At 40.6% G+C, this 20,000-nt stretch overlaps 1 protein-coding gene across 1 annotated transcript in view; it reads left to right on the top strand.

Moving 5' to 3' along the window:
• The window catches only part of RARRES2 (retinoic acid receptor responder 2), a 170,046-nt gene that overhangs the window by 87,400 nt on the left and 62,646 nt on the right, over nucleotides 1-20,000 (top strand). The window contains exon 3 of the mRNA XM_044065840.1: nucleotides 17,675-17,773. Within this exon, the coding sequence (XP_043921775.1) occupies nucleotides 17,675-17,773 (99 nt within the window). The remainder of the gene's footprint in view (nucleotides 1-17,674; nucleotides 17,774-20,000) is intronic.

Here is a 20,000-nt window from a genome sequence, read left to right as displayed (position 1 = left end):
AAATGAGGCAGTGGTTTAATTAACATCAGCAGCTAACTGGGTGAATATAGAAGAATGAATAAAATGCAAGGGCTAAACATTCACTATCAACCAGAAAAGTATATATTTCTGTATGAGGGACAAAATTTCTCAAGATGTTACAGAGTACTTACTGATCTACTTGAACTTTTCCAAAGCTCTTTATTGGCAAGAAAGAAAGAATGCACTCTGGTCATCAAATCTATAAATGGATATATTCCATCTCTCTCTCTGTCTCTGTTAAATTTGATGATGATTGCTTGATATCAAAATTCCACTCATTTATAACCGTTTTGGAAATGAAAACCCTTGCAGAGGCATATAACTGCATTTGCAATAGTAATGCAATGTCTTTTGCACTGATCAAAGGCTTCAAATTATGTATAAAAAGTAAGTTCACTGAAATTTCAGAGGTGACTAAATAAATCTGATGTGCCTTGCTTTTGACATTTAATGTTACTGGAATCTCTTGACTGAGTTACATCGCTGTGATATTCAGACAACCATCGCCAGTTGTATTTACAGATATTTAAAAATCATGCTGTGACTTTTGTCTATTTCATTTACAACATTTTAAATGTTATAACTGTGATGTGATTTTAGACTTAGAGCTACAGTATATTGCTGTACTCTTTATGATTTGATGTCCCTCTAAAATCATGTGATAGCCATATAATGTGACTGAACATCATTGAGATTCCCCTGCCTTCATGAAAAATATGTTATTTGGCAATCTTGTCCTTGATGTCATTTATTTGACTGCTGATAGTGGATACCTGTGATTGCCAGATGCATCTCACACTAAGAATAAATGCACTGCTGTATGCATCCCAGATAAGCATCAACTTTCCCTCTGAAGCTGGAGAGGAATGTGGAATTGCACAATTATCAATAACCGTGGCATACTGATAAGAACAAAAGGGAGGTAGCAGCTTATATAATGAGTTCCAGAGTGAATGCAACAACTATGGCTGCCTTGGCAAAAAAAAATCACAAAAACATGTTCAGGTGGCATTGGCTATGCCTGCAAATGCGTGGCTTTAATGAAGCTTGTTATCCTATTGGATTAGGACTCCAATATTAGGAAGCAGAATTAAAAGAATGAGTGGGTCATATGGTTCTAATCTGTTCTCATGTTGTATGTCAGATATTCTCTATAGATCTGTGCAGCGGAGTGTAAATAAAACAATGAACTATTATTCTGAATAAGCAGAACTGAAGAAATTGAAGTATGTTTGACAAATGCCATTTCTGCATACCACAGAAAGTTTGCTTTATACTGGCACAGATGACTTGTATGGCTACTTTGACTGAGAATTACAGATAATTTGCTGTATATAAAGACATCCGCTGCTAAAAGAATGAAAATAAACATCATGTTGCACTTCTGCTGATTATTTCTACTGTATTTCATAGAATCCTGCATTAATTGTTACATTTCTCCCACTTTAGTAGAGTAACCACTGCACTGGGTGGTGCAGTGGGGCAGCAGTTAACATTGTCGCCTCACAGCAAAAGATTCTCCTGTTCGAATGTCGGCTGGAGTGCCTTTTGTGTGGAGTCTGTGTGTCCTCCCTGCATTTGCATGGGTTTCCTCCAGGTACTCCTGTTTTCTCCCACATTCCAAAGACATGTGGCTGGAGAGTTTTTCTCCAGGCCCCTGCTGAAAATAGGTTCTGTCCTAGTCGGTCTTTCCCAGTCAACAAATGTTGAATAAATAAAAAATAAAGGTTTCAGAGCAGAACTGTTTCCAATGCTGCCATAGTACTTAACTGAATTGTGTCTGCTAGTTTTACAGGACAGTAATATCTGGATTGAGTAGTTTCCCTGCACTTGAGCTCTAAAACCAGCATTTTTACATTAAGAGGGTTTTCTGACTGCACTCTTGTGGCACAACTGTGCTGTAGCAAATCTATCTGAGTTGGGGGCTGCTGGCTGAAACCTTATTGTATGTTTTCCTGATTGGTCTGTAGGCGTTGCTGTTGTAAAACTTGTTTTTCTGATTCTATATAAGCGCAGTGTTTGCATGGGTTTGTGCTCAGTTCCTAGGGCTGCTCCCTTCACATCCTTCTATTTCCTGACAAATAAGCCACACCCCCTGTATGATAAAAATGCACCCCTTGTGTCAGGGTAGCCACATTCCTTTCACACCCAGAAGCACCAGTTTTTAAACCCTCTACATAGATGAGTGCCTTAGATGATACGAATCCCTATGCAGTGCGCTCCATAGTAATTCCTACCCTGCTGTCTAATGTCACCCTGGCATACAGCCCAGTTCTTCCCTGTTTTCCTTTCATCCTGTCTCCTCATAATACCCAGATTACATTTGTTTTGGTTTCCTCACATTTGCTTACTGTTCAGCTTTTTTCTATATCCTTGCAACACATCTTAACTGTACTGTAATGACTTTGGAAGAAATAATTTAATTATGCTGGTGGTCTAGAGGCCATTTAGCTCCTAGAAGCTATGGGGTTCTAAATGCTCTAAGGAACATTTTATAGCTGTCCCCCCACAACCATTAGTCCAATAATGGCCTGAACAAAGAAAAAAAGACAGCTAAGGAAAGAAACTGAATAATTATTTTCTTTCAAGGAAGAAATAGATTATGTCTGAGGATTAATGTTAAAGACTGCCAACACAGTAGTTACCACAAAAGTGAATAGTATTTATCCATAAACTGAGAATAAAATCCTTATGAAGGAGCAAATTGTATCAGGGATGACTGCCTTCTTCCCAACTCCCTCCCTTCAAAAAAGACAGTGATTTTGAGTGTACCAGGATAGTGGTAAATTTTGATAAACATGAAAGGACAAATGAAAATAGTCATATATTTCAAGCTGCTGCTGTCATACATCTACACAGCATGTCTGCTCAGCCCTCAACCCAAAGGAAGACATATTTTGTGTACTCATCTGAAGTAAAATTAGGATGAAAGTGAAAGAAGAAATTGAGCACAATGTATTTCAACCTGTTGCTGTCAGCTGTACTTATGCAGTATGCCTCCTTTCCCTTACCCACAGATGATATTCCCCTGTACACACATTTCATTTCAATTGTGAAGAAAGTGAAAAGAAGTTCATCACTAACAATAATTTATTCCAACTTGTTCCTACACATTACACTGGTCCTAGGAAAGCTATAGCAACATTTCCTACACACATGAAGTGTTAGTTTTGAAGAAAGTTAACAAAATAATGATTACATAGTCCTTAGCCAGCACACAAGGTGTAGTGACATTCTGTGCACATCTCTGGAATTTGACTGCAAGGAAAATTTAAGAAATCTGACGACACTATTCCCAGCCTCAATACAAACTATAGCCATCTCTGTGCCCACTTCTGACTGGGGCCAGTTTTATACAAGGTGAGGCCCATGGCTGAGGACTGGACTAAGTCACTTACACAGCCAGGAATGATGGCCCCTAAAAGCTCTGAGGATCTATATGTTGTGTGATGTATTTTATCCCTTATTTCTCACTACAAAGGAGATGCACCCCTCCAATTTTTATACATTTCTTTGCACTGCCCCTGACAAGCGACCTCTATTAGTAGACACACACACACACACACACACACACACACACACACACACACACACACACACACACACACACACACACACACACACACACACACACACACACACACACACACACACACACACACACACACACACACACACACACACACAACATGCATTCTATGCAAATTGAAAGATTATCAATTCATCTATAGCATGTCTTTTGGGTGTTGTAAAAAACAAGAGCACCTGAATAAAACTATAACATTTCTTTTCAGTGTTGGAGAAAGAAAGTACACCTGAATAAAACCCACAAAGGACATGGAGCCTCCACACAGTTGGATCCACAGCTAAGAACTCGAGGAGACAAGAGGTGTCAGATGGCTACATTACTCACTGCATCACTGTTGTGTTCCTTTCCCACACAACTTATCCAGACTGCCAAAAATAGCCACTTACTGTATGCAATGCTGATGTCTGACAGTGATGCAAAGTGGAAGAAATTATGACCAAGTTGTTGCTCTTGTATACATTTCAAACCACACACACACACACACACACACACACACACACACACACACACACACACACGCACACGCACACGCACACGCACACGCACGCACACACACACGCACATGCACACACACACGCACACACACACGCACACACGCACACACATACATACACACATGCAAAAACATAAGCCACAGCAATGACTGTTTTACCACTCCATTTGAATCCATCCACCCAGTCCAACTCCCCCTCCCCCTTTTATCCCATGTTTTGCATTGCATTCCATTGGTTTACTATCAAAATATTGAAATTCATATGGTCTAACATTCATTTGATCGACCCATATGGTCGACACATGAATATTAAGTAGTTCATTTGGTCGATAGGAAGTGCATGCAAATTACCTATCGACATTATGTTGACAACAGGGCAAGGATATACTCTTGTCAGCACTGTTGTGCGATCTCTGAGTTGTAATATATAAGTAGCAGGGGGTGTGGGGGGCGCAGCCCCCACTAGGGGGTGCGGGGGCATAGTCCCCCCCTGCAAAAACACTACTGTTAATGTTGCAGGTATTTTTCGACCATTTAAACTTTGACATTTTTTTTTCAATATTTTGAATGTTTGGTGTAATGACTTTCAACGTTATGACCGTTGACCATATGAATTTCAACATTTTGATAGTAAACCCATTCCATCATTTAGTGACATTGTTCACACTTCCAGGTGGCCAGTCCTCCTGCAGTTGTTCTTCCATACCACACATGCATGTTGACACTTAGGGCCAATTTAAACTGTCTAATCCACCCACTACACATATTTAGAATGTGGAAGAAAAACAGAGCACCCAGAGAAAACCTAGCACAGAAGACATCCCAGCTAAGACTCAACTTGAATGATGATTGGAAATTCAAACTAATGAATAAATACCGTAGGAAACATGCTTCAGAACTGCACTGGTTCTCAGAATGATTCAAAATACCTGTTAAGTATTCACTATAACTGGATTTCCTGACAGAAACCCTGATTTCAGAATTCACTATAACTGGATTTCCTGACAGAAACCCTGATTTCAGGATTTTCTGACAAAGGCCTTGATTTCCTGACTGTCAGGAAAATTCATGATAGGTGGCAACACTATGAATTCCTCAGAGCTGGTCTTAGTTTGGCTGGTTCGCCTAAGAGTTGCAGATAATCTGCTGCGTCTAAATCAATCTGCTGCTAAAAGAATGAAAATAAGTATTATTTTGTACTTCTTCTGATTATATTTACTGTATTTCATAAGAATTCTGTATTAATTGTTGCATTTCTTGCACTTTAGTACAGTTTCAAAGCTGAACTGTTTCCACCACTGCTGTGGTACTTAATTACATTGTGTCTGCTAGTTTTACAGGACAGTAGCATCTAGATTGTGTGGTTTCATTGCACTTGACCTCTAAAACCAGTATTTGTACATTAGCAGGGTTTTCTGATTGCACTGTTGTGGCAGAAGTGTGCTGTAGCAAACCTATCTGAGTTGACGGCTGCTGGCTGAAAGTTTATTGTGTGGTTTCCTACCTGTCCTGTATGCCTTGCTGTTGCAAAACTTGTTTTTCTGATTCTATATAAGCCCAGCATTTGTGCTAAGGTATTCTCCATGCAGCAGCTATCAGCAGTGCCTTGCATAAACACAAACACTTTCAAGTTAAAATTTCCCTTAGAGTAACTATCTCTGCAACCTTCCCCAGCCCCCCGTTGCTCTAGGATCACCTTAGTTGCACTCAAAGCAGCATCGCCATGTTGGATAGCTGCAGTTTACACTGAGTATAGCACCTGTTCTTTGTCCATGTGCTGTCATCCCAGTCCAGCTAAATCTCCCCATTCTTCTCCCTGGTTAAACCCATAGTAAAAAAACTAAAACCATGGATAGACACTTATTTTTATTTATTTATTTTATTTTATTTTACATTTGTTGACCGGGCTAGTCTAACTGGATATATGTCCATTTTCAGTAGAGGCCCGGGGAGAAAAGCTCCAGGACAAAACAGATGAAAAAGTAAAAAAAAAACTGTGTAGAATAAAAATAGAGTTTACATAGAAAAAACATACAGAATACTGGGATACATTTTACAACACACTGGTTAGTAATCATCTACAAGATATAAACACCCTGGTTAATAATAAATACAAAAATAGAGAAGACAATAGTTAAATACTATTTACAAATATATAGAAAATGACATTTATAATGAGTCAAATCATAGAAGTTGCAGATAAACTGTACTGATTACATATACAATAAGTACAAAATTGACAAAAGAGGGAAAGTAAAAAAAATAATCTTAATCGGTTAGTCAGGGCTGTTACAAGGGCATAGCCATTTTGTTCTAAGGAGTATTTTCAGTTGTTGTTTGAAGAGGGGTAGAGAAGGAAGAGAAGTTAATTCAGTAGGTAGAAGGTTCCAGTTTCTCCCAGTAGAGTTTGAGAACAGAGAATCACCTGCCAAGTTGTTTGACTTACTGATGTTAATTCTTCTATCTCTGTGGCCAGCCTGGTGGAGATGGAAATCCTGAGGCAATGTAGCAATTGTCTCATGTATGCTGACAACCACTTAATCCTGAAGCAAACACAGTATGTGAGAGATGTAGTTACACTATGACAATTGAGACACAACTTTCACATACTGACAAATCAAATGACAAACAGGTTGTCAACACATGCACATCATTTCCCTCACTAAATAATGTCTTGCCACATAAACCCACACAAGTATACAAGTAACTTATCAAAACTTCAAAGGCCTCCTGTACGCTGCCCTCAGAAACCACATGCAAACAAAACCAGGTCAACACAACCACTACACATAAACATAAACATACACATCACAGTTTCTCCACAAGTAAGCCCCTAAGGTGAAACACCACACATTCAAACATCCTGGTCATAGGAGACTCCATCGTGAGACACACAGAAGTCCTCTCACCAAGTTGGATAAAGAAAGGTTTACAGTAAGATGCTTGTCAGGGGCAACTCTCAGGTCACTCAACCAGAAGTACCATTTATGACTTAGCCATAGTCCATGTGGGTGCGAATGTCCTGAGATGTACTTCCCCGGACTATATGACGAGAGACATGATGGACCTCTCTGAATACATGTCACAGACTGGTATGAGCCTTGCATTGAGCAACATTCTACCCTCACTAAAAATGACACCACGATACAAACAGAAAATGATTGACTTCAATACATGGCTTAGCTACTGGTGTCATTCCAAGGGGTTCCAGTATTTGTCAGCCTGGGATGACATGATGGAAAAACCATGCTGCTTTGCCAGAGATGGTCTTCACCTGTCACTGCTAAGCTTTCAAATACTGGCCAAGGCATTAGCTACCCCCATAGTGCCTATTTTAGTCAATGCCAAACCAACAGACCTACCGATGAAATACATTCTTCTAATGCCAAGCTGAAGGTACTACTGCTCAATGCTAGGAGTTTTTACAAGAAACTGCACTCCCTGGAAGCTCTTCTCACCCTGGGAAAGCTGATGTCAGTGCAGTTACAGTGACATGGTTCAAGGCTGTGGAAAGCACTTCAGCTTTGGCTATATACCCAAGCAGAGCTCCACGTGTTCCTGCAGAGGGGTCCTGGCAACAGAAACTGAAAAAAGCAACCACTTTCCAGATTTAAGTATTTTTTGGCTTTTTTTTATCTGCATTGTCCTCTCTGGCTTTCATTTAACTAGATATAACTGTTTTTGTGTCTATCTGCTGATTTCTGAAGTATCTGCACTTAAAAGTAGCATTTTGGTCGACTCTGGTCGATTAATACTGTTTTTTTGTTAATTTAACTGCTGAGGCTGCCCACTAAAGTGTGCTAGCCTGTGTAAATCGATTTTACTGTTTGCTTAATTGCATTTCTGTGTGCTTTCCTGAAAAAACAAAAAACAAAAAAAAATACTCCTTGTTTTCCTGCCTTTGCTCGACTAGTTAAGACCAGTATACAGGCTTTGCTGTATTCTGGGCTGTGTGTAGTTCCTGTGTTGGCCATTGCCTTACTTGGATAGAAGGAAGTTTCTGAGCTCACCAGTGGGAGTGGGGAGCCTTGAGCAGCCTATCTGTCCCTGGGGGAAGTGACCTCAGCACTTGAGCTGTAAATCATTGGTTGCTTTGGACCATTTCTAGCTCTTTTCAAGTTCCCTGTATAAAAATCCGCCTCAGGGCGTTTTTTTCTGGCTATATACCCAAGCAGAGCTCCACGTGGTCCTGCAGAGGGTCCTGGCAACAGAGAACTGAAAGAAGCGACCACTTTCCAGATTTAAGTATTTTTTGGCTTTTTTTATCTGCATTGTCCTCTCTGGCTTTCATTTAACTAGATATAACTGTTTTTGTGTCTATCTGCTGATTTCTGAAGTATCTGCACTTAAAAGTAGCATTTTGGTAGACTCTGGTCGATTAATACTGTTTTTTTGTTAATTTAACTGCTGAGGCTGCCCACTAAAGTGTGCTAGCCTGTGTAAATCGATTTTACTGTTTGCTTAATTGCATTTCTGTGTGCTTTCCTGAAAAAACAAAAAACAAAAAAAATACTCCTTGTTTTCCCACCTTTGCTCGACTAGTTAAGACCAGTATACAGGCTTTGTTGTATTCTGGGCTGTGTGTAGTTCCTGTGTTGGCCATTGCCTTACTTGGATAGAAGGAAGTTTCTGAGCTCACCAGTGGGAGTGGGGAGCCTTGAGCAGCCTATCTGTCCCTGGGGGAAGTGACCTCAGCCCTTGAGCTGTAAATCATTGGTTGCTTTGGACCATTTCTAGCTCTTTTCAAGTTCCCTGTATAAAAATCCGCCTCAGGGCGTTTTTTTCTGGCTATATACCCAAGCAGAGCTCCACGTGGTCCTGCAGAGAGGTCCTGGCAACAGAGAACTGAAAGAAGCGACCACTTTCCAGATTTAAGTATTTTTTGGCTTTTTTTATCTGCATTGTCCTCTCTGGCTTTCATTTAACTAGATATAACTGTTTTTGTGTCTATCTGCTGATTTCTGAAGTATCTGCACTTAAAAGTAGCATTTTGGTCGACTCTGGTCGATTAATACTGTTTTTTTGTTAATGTAACTGCTGAGGCTGCCCACTAAAGTGTGCTAGCCTGTGTAAATCGATTTTACTGTTTGCTTAATTGCATTTCTGTGTGCTTTCCTGAAAAAACAAAAAAAAATACTCCTTGTTTTCCCGCCTTTGCTCGACTAGTTAAGACCAGTATACAGGCTTTGCTGTATTCTGGGCTGTGTGTATTTCCTGTGTTGGCCATTGCCTTACTTGGATAGAAGGAAGTTTCTGAGCTCACCAGTGGGAGTGGGGAGCCTTGAGCAGCCTATCTGTCCCTGGGGGAAGTGACCTCAGCTCTTGAGCTGTAAATCATTGGTTGCTTTGGACCATTTCTAGCTCTTTTCAAGTTCCCTGTATAAAAATCCGCCTCAGGGCGTTTTTTTCTGGCTATATACCCAAGCAGAGCTCCACGTGGTCCTGCAGAGGGTCCTGGCAACAGAGAACTGAAAGAAGCGACCACTTTCCAGATTTAAGTATTTTTGGCTTTTTATCTGCATTGTCCTCTCTGGCTTTCATTTAACTAGATATAACTGTTTTTGTGTCTATCTGCTGATTTCTGAAGTATCTGCACTTAAAAGTAGCATTTTGGTCGACTCTGGTCGATTAATACTGTTTTTTTAACTGCTGAGGCTGCCCACTAAAGTGTGCTAGCCTGTGTAAATCGATTTTACTGTTTGCTTAATTGCATTTCTGTGTGCTTTCCTGAAAAACAAAAACAAAAAAAATACTCCTTGTTTTCCGCCTTTGCTCGACTAGTTAAGACCAGTATACAGGCTTTGCTGTATTCTGGGCTGTGTGTAGTTCCTGTGTTGGCCATTGCCTTACTTGGATAGAAGGAAGTTTCTGAGCTCACCAGTGGGAGTGGGGAGCCTTGAGCAGCCTATCTGTCCCTGGGGGAAGTGACCTCAGCACTTGAGCTGTAAATCATTGGTTGCTTTGGACCATTTCTAGCTCTTTTCAAGTTCCCTGTATAAAAATCCGCCTCAGGGCGTTTTTGCACTGTTGGGCGCATAGCACAGCAGCGGTTATACAGGTTTAAACTATTTCTGGCTCCGCCAAGTCTGCTCTTCAATTTTTCCCTTAGAAGCTCTACTCAGTTTATTTAGCTGTATATATTAGCACTTGTTTTCGGAACTTCTATCCTTAGCAAGCACTCATAATAAAATAAGCACTCTTACCCTAAAGTAAGCACTACAGGCATCCACTACCCACTGTGAATACCCACTTCCCTTAAAGGCACAGCACTCCTTATAATATTCTAGTATGTCGAGTGGTAGACCACTAGCATCCTCTCTTGTTCAGCTGGTTAATCTGGGAATCTTAAGACAATGTTACAATTGTCTCATGTACACAGACAACCCTCTCCTCCTTCCTACTAACACATATATTTGTGAGAGATGCAACTATATAGCCAGACTGGAGGCTGAACTCTCTCAACTCAGGACTGGCAAGACCAGACAGGAGGAGAAGGTACCCACAACCAAAGCAAAACCAGTCACACATAAAACCACCACTACTACAAACCAAACACATAAGAACACAAAGACATACTCGGAGGCTCTTATAAAAAACTTACCAAAACAACAGAGGCCTCCAAAGCAGACACCCAGAAATACACCCCCACAAAACGCAACACCTACAACACATACCTCAAGCAACAGGTGTGTCACACAATCACAGCCCCTAAGGCAAAACACTATGCCAGAGACATTAGTAATAGGTGACTCTATAGTCAGACACACCGACGTTCCACTTACCAGGCTGAATAAGGAGAGGGTAACGGTGAGCTGCCTATCGGGAGCAAAGATCCGCCACATTACACATGCACTCAGGTCACTCCAAAGCAAGTACAAGTATGATGCAGTCATTGTCCATGCTGGTGTGAATGACCTGAGACGTACCTCCCTGGACTACATGAAAAGAGACATTGAGGAGCTCTCCGATTATGTAGCCCAGACTGGTATGACCCTGACCCTGAGCAGCATCCTGCCTTCACCAAGAATGATGCCTCAGTACAAAGACAAAATGATCAGTTTTAACAATTGGCTTAATCACTGGTGTCATTCTAGGGGGATCTAATGTCTGTCAGCCTGGAATGACATGCTGGGCAGGCCACGTTGCTTCGCAAGGGATGGCTTGCACCTGTCACCACTGGGCTTCCGGATACTGGCCAAGGCTCTTGCCACCCCCATAGTGCCTTTTTTAGGCAATGCTCAAAAGACAAATCAACCTCCATAAAAAACAAAAATGGAAAAAATTAAGGGTAATGCTGCTCAACGCCAGAAGTCTAAATCTCAAGATGCAGGCACTCGAAGCACTTCTCAGTATGGAGAACATCGATGTCTGTGCAGTAACTGAAACCTGGTTCAAGGCTCCTGAGAGCACTCCAGCGCTACCAGGCTATACCTCATATCATGCTTTTCGGCCTCAAGTTCCAGGCCGAACCACAAAGGAGGGGAGTGTCCATTTTCATAAAGGACACCTACACCTCTCGATTGGTGGCTACCCATGAAGCATCAGAAACCATACAAGTTTTACTCACTATAGGCAAAACTGCCATACAACTGGTCGCATGTTATAGAACACCCTCCCAATCCCAGGAATCCCATCAAGCATTCCTGAAAACACTGGAGGATATGAATGTCACACCAAACACCATCATATTGGGTGACTTCAACTACCCCAACATAGACTGGGTCCACTATTCTAGCCCTAACACCCTAGCCCAAAGATTCCTGGAATTCATTAACTCAAATGCTATGGAGCAACTGGTCACTTCTCCTACGAGGAGAGATAATATACTTGACCTGATTATCACAAACATGGGGTCCAAATGCTCCGCACTGGATATAAACCCCTCACTAGTAAGATCTGATCATAAACTGATCACGTTAGATGTACATATCCCACCCCCACCCCCAGAACAAAAGACTACAGTGAAAAACTTTTCAAAAGCTGACTTTGCGCTCCTTAAGTCAGAAATGATATCCTTTAAGCCTACTGGGTTAATGGAAACCACATCCCAAAATGCTGAATCCTTCACAAAAGCCTTCTACGGACATCTCCAAGAATGCATGGATCAAGCAATCCCAACTAAAACCAAGACCCTCTCCACCAAGGGAAAACGCCCGGTTTGGTGGACCCCGGCTATAAACAAACTGTATAACAAAAGAAGGAAGCTACTGCAGGACAAAGCCAAATCCCACAAGGGAAAGGCTTCCTGATCAGCACAAGTAAAAACTACGTTCTCTCATAAAAACATCTAAAGCAAACTTTGAGAAAAAGATTGCCAAGGATACCAAAGACAATCACAAGGCCTTCTTCAATTATGTCAGAACCTTGGGAGGAAATTCTCAGATATGCTCTGAGTTAGTACACAACGACAAAAAATTCACTGACCCTACCGACATTGCCAATATTCTGGCAGATAGGTTCAGTGCAAATTTCTCCCTCCCTCACCCCTAAAGATGAAGTAATTATCCCTGCTAAATGTAACCTACCTGTCATCACAGACATACAGGTGAAATCAGCACTCAACAAAGCAAAAAACACAGCATCTATGGGACCCGATGGTATCCCCGGTTGCGTGTTACGTGAACTTCAAGATGAACTAAACCCGCACCTAAGAACGCTATTCAATCTTAGCCTCACTACAGGATATGTACCTGAACACTGGCGCACAGCAACAGTGGTCCCACTCCACAAAGGGGGAAATTCTACTGACCCTGGTAACTACCGCCCCATATGTTTGACCAGCCTGGTCTGCAAGGCTATGGAAAGAATCATCATGGAACTCATAAATGGCGACATTGGGGATCTGCAGACCCTTGATCCCACCCAGTTCGGTTTTGTAAAAGGCAGATCCTGCCTCTTAAACCTGGTTGATTTCTTTGAGACAGTCACTAGTGCCATCGACGAGGGCAAGGCTGTCCACACTGCCTACTTGGACTTGGCTAAAGCCTTTGACACGATACCACACTCTGGCATCATAGACAAGCTCAGCAGCCTAAATGTAAATCCATATGTCACAAGATGGGTAGCAAACTGGCTAAAAAACAGAACCCATAAGGTCAAAATTGCTGGAGCCATGTCAGACTCAAAACCAGTCACGAGTGGTGTCCCACAGGGATCAGTCTTGGGACCACTCTTATTCGGCATTTACTTCTCAGATGTGTAAGCAAATATGGGAGGATTATGGCTGACAAAGTTTGCAGATGACTGCAAACTGGGTGCCATAGTTGATTCACCTGCTGACACACACATCCTACAGAAAGGTCTCACTGAAACGGACAACTGGTGCCGGAATCATGGCCTCAAACTTAACGCCAAAAATGTATAGTCATCCCTTTGGGAAAAACAAAGTACCCACAAATTATCACGTAGACAATAACCCACTGAATACGGAAGAAGTAATCAGAGACCTGGGGACTCAAGTCGATAGTGACCTCTCCTTTGACAACCATGTTGCCAAAGTGGTCAGAAAGACATTCTACCTTGCCCATCTCATCATGAAGGGATTCTCATCCAGATCAAAGGAGGTCATTGTACCTCTATATTCCTCCCTTGTCAGGCCCATGATTGAATATAATGCTCCATTTGGGATGTATCTCACCCGGCACATGCAACAACTGGAAAGACCCCAGAAGTACCTCACCAAGAGGATCATAGGTCTCAAACATGTGCCTTATCCAGCTAGATTAAAGAAACTCCAGCTCTATTCAGTAGCATACCGCCTGCTCAGAGGTGATTTGTGCCTAACATATAGGGCCATGTCCAACCAAGAACTGATGGACATGCTCCATCTCAAAAAATCCAAAACCACCAGAACCACGCGAGCTAAAGATTTCAACCTCTGCACAAATATGAATAGGACATGCTGGAGGGATAGATTCATAACACAGAGGTTACCCATACTCTGGAACAAAATCCCAGTTCATGTGAGACAGAGCCCTTCATTGGCACTGTTCAACAAAAATCTCGATGCATGGATGGGAGATCGCAAGTTTACCCCGGGAGTCACCTCAGTGTCAGTACTAGACAGAGGTATAGTTTACTAAATAATGGGGTCCCACATGTGTCACTACTAGAGAGGCGCAACTATATAATACGGGGTGGCGGAAGCCACATCACTGTTGGCTAGGCTTATAAATGCCCCCGGGCAGATAGCCTAGTACACTACTATGAAACTATGAAACTATGAAGCAGTGCAAGGCAACAATGCCTATCACACATTCAGACCACCTCCTGAAAAGGGGAAAAAAAGAAAGGAGGAGGTGTTTCCAGTTACAAAAAAAAAATCAGGTCTCTTGATTGGTCAAGGTTAGGAGGATGAGTTGCTTGAGCTACTCCATGTCCAGCTGACAACAGACAAAATCTCTCACCATATCATCGCTAGTTGCAGGTCTCCAATCATTAACCATGAATACTACTTTATATACCTGAAGTTACTAGAATCACTCATCATTCAGCCCAACACACTACTCATGGGCAGTTTTAACTACCCTTCCATAAACTAGCAAGCATACATGACTATTAACATGTAGGCTCAGAGATTCCTGGACTTTGTCAATGCAGATGCTCTGGAACAGTTGATCTGCACTCCCGCTAGGGGCTAAAATATCCTTAACATAGTATACACAAAGATGGGGGAGTGCTGCACTCCCCCACCATAATGTTCTCATTAGTAAGATCAGATCATAAATTGGTCTCCTTTGAAATAAATGTAATGGTAGAATCCCATCAAACCCTAAAACTCTATATACATTTTCCAAGGCAAATTACCTTCTCTTAAGTGATAGCCCAGGTAGGCAGATTATTTTTTCTTAAGTGATAGCCTATGTAATTTTAAAGCTCCTCCTAACCCCCAAAACATTGAGGCCTATGCAGAAGTATACATGAATGCCCTGTACAACCACTTAAAAAACTGCACAGAAATGGCAATACCTGACTGAACTAAATCCAGATCTAGCTGGAAAAACTAGTCACCCTGGTGGATCACTGCTATAAATAGACTATACAACAGAAGGAAGAAATTCCTGTCTAGAGGTAAGTGGGAGGGAGCACAACAGAGACAAAAAAAATCCATCATTAGTCTCACAGGCAAATGAGTGAACTAGTCAAGTCTTCAAAGGTTAAATACAAGAATAAAATAGCATCCCAAGTAAAGGATAACCATAAAGCATTTTTTTAATTATGCCTGAAATTTTAAGGGAAACACTCAACAATGTTATATGTTGGCTGTAGATGGCATTACCTATACTCAGCCAGAATAAACAGCAAACCTGCTAGCTGATAAATGCAGCTCAAATTTCATCTCCTCACTACATGTCCATGAAATACCCCTACCATTCCTTTGCCTGTTATCACAAAAGAACAGGTCACCCCTGCTCTCTCTAAAATTGAAACACAGCATCAATAGGCCCTTATGGAATCCCAGCGTGCTTATTAAGTAGCTTAAAACATGACGTAGCAGATCCACTCAGATCTCTATTTAACCACAGTGTCCAGACATGCTTTGTCCTAGAGTGGAAGACAGCAACAGTCATCCCTCTGCACAAAGGGGGACCATCAATGAATCCAGGAAACTAGTAACCCATATGTCTGACTAGCCTGATATGCAAGGCTATGGAAAGGATAACCATTGACCTAATTAACAATGATGCAGGAAATCTCCAGGCTCTAGTCCCAACCCAAGTTCGGCTTTCTCAAGAGGAGGTCCTGCCTCCTCAGTCTGGTGGCCTTCTTTGAGAAGGTCTCCAAGGCCATGGATGAAGGTAAGACAGTGCATACTGCCTACCTTGACCTGGGCTAAGTATTTGACACATTACTCTACTCAGGTATTATAGATAAACTCACACAATTGGGCAAAAACTCTCTATATCACCAGATGGCTAGCCAAATGGCTCACAGATAGGACACCTGCTGTTAGAGATGGGGAGTCCACATCCAGCAAGAGACCATTCACCAGTAGAGTACCACAGGGCTCAGTGCTGGGCCCCTCCTGCATGAGATATACTTCTCAGATGTCAAGACAAATGTAGATGGCCTTTGGCTGACTAATTTTGCTGATGGATGCAAGCTGGGGGCAATCTTTGACTCCCCAAACAAGATTGATATCCTACAGATTGGTCTGATGCAGACTAATGACTGGTGTCAGAGTCATGGCCTCAAACTAAATGCAAAAAAGTGCATAATAATACCCTTTGGGAAATCAAATATACCAGCAAATTACAACATTGATAACATCCCACCTAAGAGTAGACCCAGTGAGGAGAGATCTGGGTACTCAGATAGTAATCTGAACTTCGACCACTGTCTGTCCACGATGGTGAGGAAATCATTCTATGTGGCTCAGCATATAAGTGAGGGCATGGTATCCAGATCTAATGATGTCATAGTACCACTGTATTTGGCCCTCATCAGACCAATAAATGAGTAGAATGCACCCTTTGGCATGTACCTTCCCAGGCACCTGCAACAGATGGAGTGTACTCAGTGGCTTCTCATAAAAAAATACAGGGTATAACCAACATGTCATATGTGGACTGATTAAATGCCTTATTACTGTATTCAGTTTCCTACCAATTACTGAGGGGTGATCTGTGCCTGAACTACAAGGCATTCTCTGACTCAGTCCTGATGGAATTTTGCATATTCACAAAACTAACTGCATGAGGGTTACCCACTCCAAAGATCTAAACCTCATCTGTGACATGAATAGATCATGCTGGGGATACAGATATGTGACCTACAGATTGTACGTACTCTGGAACAGGCTTCCTATTCACGTGACATAGACACCTTCCCTGACCATCTTCAAGCACTATCTGAACTGAAGGATGGTAAATTTTAAATTCAGTACTGGGGTGGCTCCCATGTCTCTTATGGACAGAGGCATTCTGTAAAAATTGTCAAAACCCCACTTGCTGACCTCTGTTATTATTTCCCAAGGGAGAGAAAATTGAGTAAAATCTGTGTAAAACCGGCTAGGCTTGTAAGGGGTCTTGAGCTGTTCGCCTAGTAATCTCCTATGAGTCTATGAATCTATGACATAAAATGATTATTTCATTCAACAAGGATACATTCAGCCTTAACACTACTTCAGAATGACACAGGCAGGTAAAGTTTTCTTCTGTTCTTCTGGGGTAATACAGATAATGGAAAATGATATCTTCATTCCAAATGTGTAGCATTATGGTTAACTTGGTTTATAATGTTTCTGACTAGGTTTACAGTGCATCAGGTTGGTTTAGAATATATCTGACTTTGTTTACAATGCATCTGACTTGGTTTACAATGTATCTGACTAGTTTACAATGCATCTGACTTGGTTTACAATGTATCTGACCAGTCTGGAAATGTGCAGTGGTACTGCTCTTGAATGCTAGGCTCTTACTTTTCTAAGAATTCTGGAGTAGACCTAACCAGTGCTGTTTTGTAAGCTTTACTAAGAATTATAAATGCAAACAGGCAAGTATTATTCTTTCTTGAATGCTCATACATTTTTATTCTGTCTTACACTTGTCATTTTTTATATTATTCAAAAGAGAAAAAGATACTGCCATGCTTGTTTTAAATTCGAACACAACAGACTGGATGTACCATTAAAATATGTGGATTGTGTTCCTGAAAGTCATCTCACAAAGGTAATTCATTTTTTTTAATGCATATTGCATAAGAAATTGTTTGCCTAGTTGGTCTCAGATTTAATAAATAGATGTTGAGACTTTAGCTGATTGGATTAAGTGACCCTGAGATAACATTCAGATTTGTTTAAATCTGAATCACTTCATGTAATATCATGGTAGTCTGCATCTATTTTCTGTGGCATACTGTGTTTTGGGAAACACTTTTCTTCAGTCTTCTTTAATTTTACTTTGGTGAAATCAGACAGTTTGATACAGGGAATTATATGCAATAATGAACTATGCATACTTCTCATATGTATTCAGTTTAGCAGCACAATCAGCTCAGGGTCACCGGGAACTGGAGTCCATCTCAACACTATGGTGGTGGGCTAAAGTAAACATTTGCCTTTTGAATGTTTTAAATTTACCTCTGAAACTTACAGGATAAATGTTTAGAGAAGAAAACAAGAAAACCAGAAGACAGTGTTAGTGATTTATTTGTAGAAATAAGTATTTACTTCATTAAGTGGCTGAGTGGCAGCCATTTGAAATACTCCTTCAACTTCAGTGTAAAGGCAAACAAAAAAATCTTCATCCATTGCACACTCAGAATGCACACACAAAAAATACTACCTATCTAAATCAACCTCTTTGAAATTAAATTAATTTCTATATAACTAATTAATTAACTAAATAAAGGAATGAAAAAATGTAGCACTAATGGCAACTAGTTAGTTGAGAACAGTGTCAAGGCAAACAAGATTCAATTCTAATTAGCAAAACTAGCTGTAAATAAAATATATATACATGTATTTAATACACAGATCTGACTGTGATCCTCAGCTGAAACCCAGCACTGTTGGCGAAACAATCTTTTCTAAGTTAAATATAAATAAGATAAAAAAAATAACTAAACTGTATATTACACAAATCCTAATACAATTCCCATTACACTATTAAACTAGATACAAATATATTTATTGTAGTTAATTATTCCATTTTGTTAACCTGTTAGGTCTCAGCACTTTTCTGCAATGAGCTTAGGTCAATAAGAAGCAGAGAATTATACCCAAGGTAACATTAGAAGAGAAAAAAATTAAAGATCATAAGCAAACAACTACTTACCAGAAATGAAAAAGTCACCAATCAGGTGTCATCCATTTGTGGATAATCTCTGACCCGATTACAATATTTATTTATTTATTTATATTTTGGGAATTAGATATGAAAGCTTTTTTATTAAATTTTTGGGTCTCTTTATGTCCTGTATGCATGGTAGCTGGACTACTGTAAGTTCATTGTTACAATACATGTTGTTTAGACCTGAATGAGTGGAAGGATAATGGCTATTAATGGAAGGCTTAATGCCATTTCTTTTCCCCCTCTCTCTCTCTCTCTCTCTCTCTCTCTCTCTATATATATATATATATATATATGCTGGTCTACTTTTCAGCAAAATAACACTTCACTGAACTGCAACAACACCAAAAATATACACTGCAAACACATTTTTGCAGATTTGTAAGCCCCTCTGCACCCCCATGTTGGGGGCTGTATCCTGCTAATTATATATACTAATTCTGAGATCACACTACAGTGGGAAAAAGGGTAAATTACCTCATGTTCACTGTACTGTGATCTACATCAACAAGCTCCAACTGCTGTATAGGTTCCATGCCTGTTCCAACTTTAATAAGGGAAAAACACCACACCTGTTCTTCTAAAGGGTCCTGGAACTGCTGATTATTGGTCATTGAAGAGTAGTTCATAATAGTGAGTTTTCATTGAACTGCGCTTTCACTATATTGGTGTTTACTTTTTGATGTTATGTGAAGTGTAGTTTTAGTGATGGAAAGTAGACGCATATATATATATATATATATATATATATATATATATATATATATATATATATATATATATATATGTGTGTGTGTGTGTGTGTGTTCTCCAAACTACATTTTGTCTAGACCATAACTCCAAATTTACACTTCACTGAAATGGCACTTTGTGATCGCATTGCAGTATGCATGAACAAATATACTGTTGTCACTCTTGTGCGATCTTGGAGTTAGTATATATAATTACCAGGGGGTGTGGAGGGCACAACCTCCCACATAGGTGGTGCAGGGGGGCTTGCCCCCCCACAAAAATTAGAGAAAATTAGTGTGGTTTAACTCTTTTCCATTTTGGCAAAGTGCCGTTTCGGCAAAGTGTAAATTCGGAGTTATGGTCTCGGCAAAGT

The sequence above is a fragment of the Protopterus annectens genome, chromosome 3.part0, assembly GCF_019279795.1.
Source record: "Protopterus annectens isolate FY-2018-M chromosome 3.part0, PAN1.0, whole genome shotgun sequence".
Lineage (NCBI taxonomy): Eukaryota > Metazoa > Chordata > Ceratodontiformes > Protopteridae > Protopterus > Protopterus annectens.
The sequence above is the reverse complement of the archived record's forward strand: the minus strand, read 5'-3'. Positions and strand labels throughout refer to the sequence as shown.